We start from the raw sequence: 9,792 nt of genomic DNA, 5'->3' as shown, positions 1-9,792 counted from the left end.
GGAATATATATATATATATATATATATATATATATATATATATATATATATATATATATAAGGGAAATAAAGTAGAAAATAAATAAGGAAATAAACTATAAACGTGAAAACAAGAAATAAACGAGAAACAAATGACTAAGGTTATATACAGGGAACATAGAGCTAAACAAGAAACTAAACTAGACAAGGAGAACTAAACTAAGCAGGGCAAAGGAGAAAACAATGGAAATAAACAGGAAACCAGAAATATACACGAGATAAACAGAGGTAAACACAGAGCAAGGACTTGGGCTATGAAACGCGGTGAACCAACAGAGAGACAAAACAACAGGGGAAGGTGCAAAGACCGACGGAGGACAAGGTGGCAGAGGAGGGCTATTTATAGTAACATAAAACACACTAGAATTGGAAACACCTGGGGAAGGGGCGGAGCTACAAATGAGAAACACATGGTGGAAATCTACTGACAGGAGACACAGAGAGGCACAGGTCACGTGGGGAAGACACACAGAGACATGAGACAGGGCTAAGACGTGACAATATTATAACATTAGATTACAATAAAAGGAAAGAATGTAATAGTATATATTTTTTAAATGCATATTTTATGCAATTACCAATTTTATAACTAAATGTAGTAAATTAATTGGGACAAAAAATACATTACAGAACACAAATATGATCTTTTATGTGTTTATTAATGCAGACTTTGGATTTTGTTACATTTAGTGTCATTTTACAAATAATTTTATTTTATATTTTGATATAATACATTTAAATATAAATAATAAATAATTTGATGATAGTATTACATGTTTTCTTTTTGTAATAATACATTTATATTTTATACGCGTACACTTTTTTTTTTTTTTTTACTTTAAACAGGCGAAAGTGCGGAAACGGAACGTGAGGTAGATCCGCTTATTCACCCGACTGTTGTAACTACCGCACCTACGCAAGGTTTGCAATTCATGGACGCGTTTTACGCCTGAGGTGAAGCACGTGTCGCTCTGCTTACGCTGTTTGCGTACAATCTCCTCGGCGGGGCTGGGTGGGACGTTAGCATTATCTGTAGCGTTACCGGCTGCGGCTCTGTGATACCGGGCATGAGTTTAACCGCCCGCTGAACTACAGGAGCTGAACCGCTGAATGAGAGCCGCTGAGAGACTGTACAGACACCGAGTTACTGAAGCGACTCCCGGTAATGTTATTAGTGAGTGTGTGTGTGTGTGTGTGAATGAGTAGCGCTGTTACTTGTTAGCTAGCTAGCTGCATTAGCTAAGTTACTTAGGTTACATTAGCTAGCTAAGAGCTAAATACAGGAGCTGTCATTGTTTGCAACTTTGTGCACAATCAGTGTGAATTAGGCCTAAAATATTGTGAAGAAATATAGATAAGGTACAATAATGGTCTCCACCCACATATCTGTCTGTCTCTCTCTCTCTCTCTCTCTCTCTCTCTCTCTCTCTCTCTCTCTCCACCCATCTATCCATCCATCCCCACCTACCCACCCATCCACCCAACTACCTTCCTACCTACCTAGCTACCTATCCACCTACCTACTTTCCTACATACCTACCCATCCACTCACCTGCCTACCTACCTAGCTACCTACCCATCTACCTACCCACCTTCCTACCTATTTTTACAGGCTTAGTTGTTATGGTATGCAGTTTGCATGTAATAAATTACTTAAAGATCATATTTGTACTCTGTAATGTATTTTATTTTTGCACAATTCATTTAATACATGTAATTATTGTAAATATTGTACATTCACCTCAGATTTGAAAATGGCATTAAAAAGTATGCATTGTTTAATAAGACCTCCTGTATTTTTTTTACAGACACACTGCAGACATGGCCAAACGCAGGATTACACAGGAGACGTTTGACGCTGTGGTTCGGGAGAACATTGACGAGTTTGAGATGGACGAAAGTGAAGCTCTGAGAGAAGCTATTGAACAGTTTGAATCTCAAGGTACTTTCAGAAGTTCACCATCTCTGCAGTGATTTTAACCACTGGTTACCAGCCTTCCTTCTGGAGATATGTGATAATGGATTGAGTTCTGTTGAATTTCTTCCTGTAAAGGTGTGGACCTCAGTAGCATTGTGAAGGCAGTGCCCAAAGCTTCTTCTGAAGAAACCACAGAGGATCAGACTCACGAAGTTCTTCAGGTACAGTTTGGTTTGATTTAATGATTGAATGATTGTAAGTATGTGGGGCTTGGAGGAGAGTATCCGAAGAAAATCTCATACTTCAGTGCTTTATTAAAGGTGTGCCTCATTTCTTTTAGTTAAATGGGGTCATTTCACACTTCTTAATAAAATGTGCAGTTGGTCAGTCCACAGTATGTTGAACAAAGTATATTGTCTATATATGTTATTACAAAATGTATCTAAATAACAAATGATAAAAAATTGTCATATTGCTCATCCCTTATCCAAAGCCAGTAGAAAGCCAGTCTTTCCCCAGGTCCACTGTAGTTTTAGAGTTCGAAATGAAACAAAAAATATATAGAATAGTTGAATATGTGTATGCTATTCTTATAAGTATGTCCTTATAGCAAAACCAAAAAGAATTTGGACCTAGATCATAAGGAACCTCTTTGCTTCTTTCCACAATGATCCAGAAGGTGGAGCCCTTGGTTGCTTTTCTCCTAATAAAACAGGAGAATTTAAACCTTTAGCAGTAAAATATATCGTTTCTTCTAAAATCAAGGGTATTATTAAAGAGTTTATCCTGCTTTGGTGGAGTAACTCTCTTTACTGTACAGCGAAGGCTTTCTACTACATTTTGGAGCATTGCTGTGAGGATTTGACTGCATTCTGCAATCAGAGTGGAGTCACAATGTTAATATATACAAGAAACAACTAGCTTAAATATTTTATAACAAGGTATCAACTATATTTACCATTCAAGCCTTTTAATGAACATGCCTATGTCTGCTTATTGTTCTCCAGGCTCTGGAGTCTCTCAGAACTGCTCTAGAGTCCTCCTCCACATCCATGCTGGCTGATCTGAAGCTCTTCACAGAGCAGTGCTCTCTAGGTTTCGCTCAGCGTTACCTGGCAGCGCAGAAAGAGGCCTATCCCACAATCCTCTCCTGCTGCCAGAGGGCTGACGAGGACAAACAGAAGCTCTCTGCTGCTCTAGCTGCTCTCTCCGCCCTCACAGATGGACAGCCGGATCTCCTGGATGCAGAAGGTCAGGGGTTTTTGATCGGCACCTTACGCACCCACCAGGAGGACCCGGCTCTTACCTGCCTGGCCGTCCAGACGGTTCGTCACTGCTGTCTGAAGCACGAGCAGAACAGGCAGGACCTGGTGAAGGCAGGTGTTCTGAGACTGCTCGCCGGTGCCATCACAAAGCATGTGAAACGACCTGAGGTGGTGAAGGAGGCTTGTATCGCTCTAAGAGTCATGACTTTCGACGACGACGTGCGCGTTCCTTTCGGCCATGCTCACGAACATGCCAAAATGATCGTTCTGGAACAGAACGGATTAAAGGTCATTGTGGAAGCTGCTAAAGGTTAGCCGTGGGCTTTGGAGGGATGGTTTGAGAATGGGGGGGAATAGGGGTGGGCGATATAGCCCTAAAACATATTATCGCAATATTTCAGGGTATCTTTGCAGGAATTTTGTTGTTGATGTGATAAAACACTGAAACAAACATTTCATCAAAAGTAAAAAAAAAAACAAAAAAAAACTGTCAATTTTGTGAACAACAGTAACTTATTTAGCCATGATTCTAAATTCAAATGAAATTATAATATTTTAACGCAATAAATTAATACAAATAATAAAATAAATGCAACATAAAAATAATGTACAGTAACATCAAAATATTACAGTACTAAAGTGCTGAACCTTTAGTGCATGCACATAAAAAATTATACAAAAATAGAGAGAGTAGATTATATAGCATATACTAAATAGACTGCTTTTAATACTACTGTTAACATTTATTTATTTTATTTTTTTTTAGCTTTTCAAAAAATTATAACATTAATGTTGTGTATGATAGGTGTGTGCCATATCATATCGTTCACAATAATATTGCAAAAAAGTGACTATTTTGATATTCTTAAAAACAATCTAGTTTTCAGTTTTTATGCACGTACTTAAAATTCTGTAAAAAAAAAAAATTAAAAGATTGTTTTTCTACACAATATATGAAAGTCTAACAAAACTTTATATATTTAATAACAAATGAAATAAATAACAAATACTTATTTTGTTGCAGTAGAATATACTTGAAATTTACTTTAAAAAAAAATCAATGTTTTGTCATATTACCTTGAATGTCATTATCCCAAAAATACCCTATAAGATCTTATTTTATGGCCATATCGTCCACCCGTAGTGTAATGATACAATATGACACACTCTTGTTGGAGAATAAAATGCAATGGAAAAACTGTGAACTGAGTTCACCCAAAGAACTGAGTTGATATTTGTGATCATTTTTCCCATCCACTCTCTTCCAGCCCACCCTGAGAACATGCCGGTCCTCAGTGAGCTGTGTGCCACTCTGTCCCGTCTCGCTGTGAGGAACGAGTTCTGCCAGGACATTGTGGATCTCGGAGGACTGAAGTTTATGATGACACTGCTGGCGAACAGCTTGGACTGTCAGGTGATCATTTTGGTTTTGTTTGGTCCGGACTTTCCAACTTTTTTCAGCTTGGTCTGAATTAAAAGCAAATAATAGCTGATGTAAAAAAAAAAATCGGTCCAACCAAAAGAGGTACCAGAATCTTGGTTAGGGCTGCAACGATTAGTTGATATAATCGTCAATGTTCATTTTCCAAACATTTGAAGGACATTAAAATCCTATATTCAGCTGTTTCTATCATTTTGAAGTGATGGAGAAAGCTATCAATTGGAGCTGTACTTACAGCGAGCAGAATTGGAGGGCATGAAGAGATAATCGTTGACTAATCGACTAATCGGAAAAATAATCGCCAGATTAGTCGAATACCAAAATAATCATAAGCTGCAGCCCTAGTTTTGGTCGGGTTTGTTTGCAGTGATTTTGCAGGAAGTAAAGTCATGCTATTAGCACTCATATTAAACAACAACAGCAGCAGAAGAAGTGGTCATGCATATCAGACAGCAATATTTTAATACATTAGATTACGCTGGTGATTCCTGTATCTACTGTAACTGTAGATTAACCCTTTTTTATAAACATAAATAAAAGAAATCAGAGTAGAATATGTTATGTTCAGACTCCTGTATGACGTAAATGCACTCAAAGAGGAGCTGAATTCTGGAAGGGTTGGGTTGTTGTATAGGGTGTATACAGTACACAGGAAAATTAAATTAACACTAAGAGTGTAAAGTTTAACACTAATAAGTGTTGATTTAACACTGCCAAATTTCCTGTGTATGTGATAGTGACAGAAAGTAGCAAATTAAATCAAATTTATTTGTATAGTGCTTTTTACAACTGATGTTGTCACAAAGCAGCTTTACATAACAAAGAATCAGACAAAACACTATTAAAATATAATACAGAACCCCCAGTGAGCACGAAGGCAAGGAAAAACTCCCTCAGAGCTGGAGGAAGAACAAACCTTGGAAGGACCAAAACTCAAACATATTAGGGGGATCCATCCATTGGTCAGACAGCTTTTAAATGAATGTTAAAAAGTCATATAATATAATAATATACAACCACACAGGTCTAATATATTCAGTCCTTTAGTTCACTCAGTCATTAAACTGCAGTGTGAAACCAAAATGTAACTGGACCAAATATAGTTTATACAATGTAACAAACACAGGAAGTGTGGTTCAGAATTTCAAGTGTAAAAATAACCATATGGTTTATTTAGTTATATAAAACTGGAGAACTGTCATGGACCTTTTCTCTCTTTTGTTTCTTTCAGGATCTTGTAAAGCAGGTGTTAAGTGCACTGCGGGCGATTGCAGGCAACGATGATGTGAAAGATGCCATTGTGAATGCAGGCGGGACTGAACTTATAGTCATGGCAATAAACCGACATTTAGGGAATGGACAGGTACAGTATGTCCAAAGGTGTGAAAAGTATTCCTTTTCATTACTCTGTAGGTAGAAGTATAGACATTGGGGTTTAAAATATTTCAGTAAAGGTTGAAGTATCATTTTTTTTACTCTTTAAGTAAAAGTGTAAAAGTACTGGATTCAAAACTACCTAAAGTCCTATAGTTTAGAAATCAATATTTGGTGGAACATCCCTGGTTTTAATCACAGTTTTCATGTATCTTGGCATGTTCTCCTCCAGCAGTCTTACACACTGATTTTGGATAACTTTATGCAACTCACTCCTGGTGCAAAATTCAAGTAGTTCAGCTTGGTTTAATGGCTTGTGATCATCCATCTTCCTCTTGATTATATTTCAGAGGTTTTCAATTTGGTAAAATCAACGAAACTCATCCTTTTTAAGTGGTCTCTGATTGTTTTAGAGCTGTATAGCAATTTAGCTAAGAAGCACAACTCCCAAACTCATCCCTAAAGTATTGAATGAAATATCTGTCTTTGGTTGTGACTCAGGTGTGTGAGCAGGGCTGTGCTGCTCTGTGTGTGCTTGCTCTACGGAAGCCCAATAACTGCAAAGTCATCATGGAGAGTGGAGGGGCACTGGCTGCGCTGCAGGCCATGAAGACCCATCCGTCTGAAGTCAATGTGCAGGTCAGCGCAGTGCTGTGATGCAGCACTTTTTACTTATTGCTTTTATTCTTACTGTAGAGTTATCACAACAGCAGATTTGTAACTTTGAAACAAATAGTAGGTATAGTATTGTGATGCTGTAGTAAAAATCGAAAAACACTTATTATTATTAGAATGGCAATCAAGTTAAACATATATTATTCAACATTTAATTTTTCAAATTTACTCTCCTTTAACTCTTTAAACATTAAATATCAAATGAAGGTAATAAGGGTGAAACAGTAAAAACATAAATAGTAAAATGTATACATATAGTGATGTCCTGATCTGATACAGTATATCTGACCTGTTCAAGACATATTTAAAACCTACATTTTCCTACATTGTAAATTAATTTTTGTAAATTAATTTAATATTTTATTTATTTAGTTGAGAAGTTCTTGCCATAATTTGGTCTAGTACATAGGTCTATTCACTGTATACCTGTAACTCTACCTCTTCATAACTTTACAACTGATGCTTTTAAACATATTAAGAGGCAAGAAATTCAAATAATTAACTCTTGATGAGTTCAGCACAGCTGTTAACTGAAAGCCTGAATTCCAGGTGACTCTACCTCATAAAACTGACTGAGAAAATCCAGCCAAGATGTGCAAAACTGTCATCTAAGCAAGAGGTTCTACTTTAGAGAATCTAAAATATAAAACATATTCTGGTTTATTTAACACTCTTTTTGTTTAATGAATAATTCCATATGTTTTTCTTCCTAGTTTGGATGACTTTAGTATTAATCTACAATGCAGAAAAAATTTAATATAGAAAAATCACTAAATTTTAGTTTTGATTGATACTGTATGTACCTTTACATTCTCTAGTAACTAACTAAATAATTTGCACACAAGCTCATTTAAGATGTTCCTAATAGAACATTAACCCTAAAATAGCAAAGTTAGAAAGTAAGAAGTGTAGTGAGTTGTATCCAAAATCTGCAGAAAAATGCCAAATTAAATTATATTTCACTTTTTACCTTACTTGTTACACAGAAACAGTCCTGCATGCTGCTGAGGAACCTGGTCGCCCGCACTCGGGACTTCAGCCAGTCCATACTGGAGATGGGAGCGGAGGCTCTGATTGGTCAGGCTCTGGCCTCTCACAGGGACTGTGGAGACGTGGGCAGGGCCGCTCTCCGGGATCTGGGCTGTCAGGTTGAACTGAGAGAACTCTGGACTGGCAACAAAGGAAGCCTTGCTAACTAGAGGAAGACTCGGGTTGCCAGATTGATTCGTCACTCACTGTGGGAAAAACATGGAAGAGACTTACTCCAACCGTTAAACATCAAATCAAACATTGTACTGAACTGAGACCAACACCATTTCCTCGCTGATGCACTGTTCAAAAAACACTCTTTAAATATTGTTACAGTTTAAATATTTTTACCTTTTTTATTTTATGTTTTAATGCCCTTATTTTGTATGTTTTCACTGATATGTGGCATTTTTTTTATGTAATTAAATATGTCGTCTTACTGGAAGAACACACATTAACAGGAATACTTTTGGAAGAAGTGTACTTATTTAGCTCAGAATGTGCTTTGCTCTTCAGCCACTTTGTGACGGTGTTTCAAACCTGAAGCATAACTCAGACACTGCCATCAGCCACCTGCAGTGATTTTATCTTGTATCAACACTTAGCATTATTGTGCATGAGAGCAGATTCAATAAATTGGTCTATATCATTGAATAAGCAGTAAAATATGTACTGACAAAGTCTGAAGACTCCTCAGTGGTACTCTGACAACAAGCTCATATATACAGTATATGTGTAAAACAATTCCAACTGAAAAATTTGAAAATAAAGATGCCTTTAAAACTACAGATTTGTCTGGTAAAATTCCAAATGCAATCCTCTTCTAAATGTTTCACTTTTTAATTAATAACCACGTAGAAACTATTTTCCCTTTTGGGAAAATCAGGTATTTTCTTTGCTATTTAAAGTTATTTTAGTATTTAGTAATATTTAGTATATTTAAGCCTTTATGAATTGAAGAATATATATTAGTTATTTTGTGAATCAGAAACAACAACTGAATTCTCCCAAAAGAGATAAATGATTGATGTATGATTTTATGAATAACAGTAGAGTTCGTTTTTAATGTTAGTACATAACAGTGTATGAAAAATTAGCCTGTACATACCAAAATGACCCTTGCATTATTTTGAGAATTATATAGATAATTTTATCAATTTAATAAATTAACAAAAAAAAAATCCAATAATAAATCATTTTTTTTATCAATTGTTCTTTCAATTTAATGAATTTCTACGTTTAAATACATAACTGCATTTAACCAATCATCTGTTTTTCTTAAAAATATTCTTCCATTTGGAAAAATAAATTGTTAAATAAATTGAATAAATCATTAATCATTGTACAAAGCCAGTTTCCCCCCTGTAATAAACAATTCTTAGGGTTTTTTGTAATTTATACTTATATATTATTAAATATTTTTTATCGATAAAATCCCTTTTTATCAATGTATAAAACTGTTTATTGAATTTTATTATTTGATTATTATTTCCCCCTAATTTAATAATAAATTGCACCCTTTAAATAAGAATGTGTTCACTAAATGGTAATTTTTATTAAAAGGTGTTTCACAATTTATTTTGACAATATTATATAAATAGATTAATAAAGAAATAATTACTTTATGTTTAGTTATTATTATTAGTTAAATATATATATTAAATATATATGTATCATTTTAAGTAATTATTTCTTCATTCATTTATTCATATATTAAATAAATTGCACACACACACACACAAAACTTTCATACTAAATTAATTATTTATCTGGATTTATCTGGAAACCTTTACACATTTTAAATTCATCATTAGTCATTGTAATAAAGCCAGTTTTCCTTTATAACTCACAATTGTTAAATAGTTTTAAAAAATATCATTCGAATTTTGCCAATCTTACATTTATTTTTTTGTTTTATTATGTCACTAAAAGCCTTAAGAAGAAAAAATGTGTCATTAATCGTGATTTAAAAACGTTATTAATCATTATTTATAAAAATAAAAACACACAGGAAACAACCGCCCCCAAAACTAACCTATCCAGTGGCACAG

General features: G+C 35.0%; 1 protein-coding gene across 2 annotated transcripts; it reads left to right on the top strand.

The window, feature by feature from the left end:
• Window positions 1–919: 919 nt before the first annotated feature.
• armc6 (armadillo repeat containing 6) lies at window positions 920–8,527 on the top strand. 2 transcript variants are annotated; one of them, XM_049478865.1, is made up of 8 exons: window positions 920–1,201; window positions 1,848–1,981; window positions 2,093–2,178; window positions 2,965–3,532; window positions 4,491–4,636; window positions 5,895–6,043; window positions 6,539–6,676; window positions 7,699–7,834. In XM_049478865.1, the coding sequence occupies exons 2-7, from the start codon at window positions 1,861–1,863 to the stop codon at window positions 6,645–6,647; spliced, it is 1,179 nt and encodes a 392-aa protein (XP_049334822.1). In that variant the 5' UTR covers window positions 920–1,201; window positions 1,848–1,860; the 3' UTR covers window positions 6,648–6,676; window positions 7,699–7,834. The 2 variants fall into 2 exon arrangements, with proteins under 2 accessions (XP_049334822.1, XP_022534577.2); XM_022678856.2 differs by having other exon boundaries at window positions 923–1,201; window positions 5,895–6,026; window positions 7,699–8,527.
• Window positions 8,528–9,792: the final 1,265 nt, after the last annotated feature.

Source organism: Astyanax mexicanus, chromosome 4 (assembly GCF_023375975.1).
Source record: "Astyanax mexicanus isolate ESR-SI-001 chromosome 4, AstMex3_surface, whole genome shotgun sequence".
Lineage (NCBI taxonomy): Eukaryota > Metazoa > Chordata > Actinopteri > Characiformes > Acestrorhamphidae > Astyanax > Astyanax mexicanus.
This window is presented reverse-complemented; position numbering and strand designations above follow the sequence as displayed.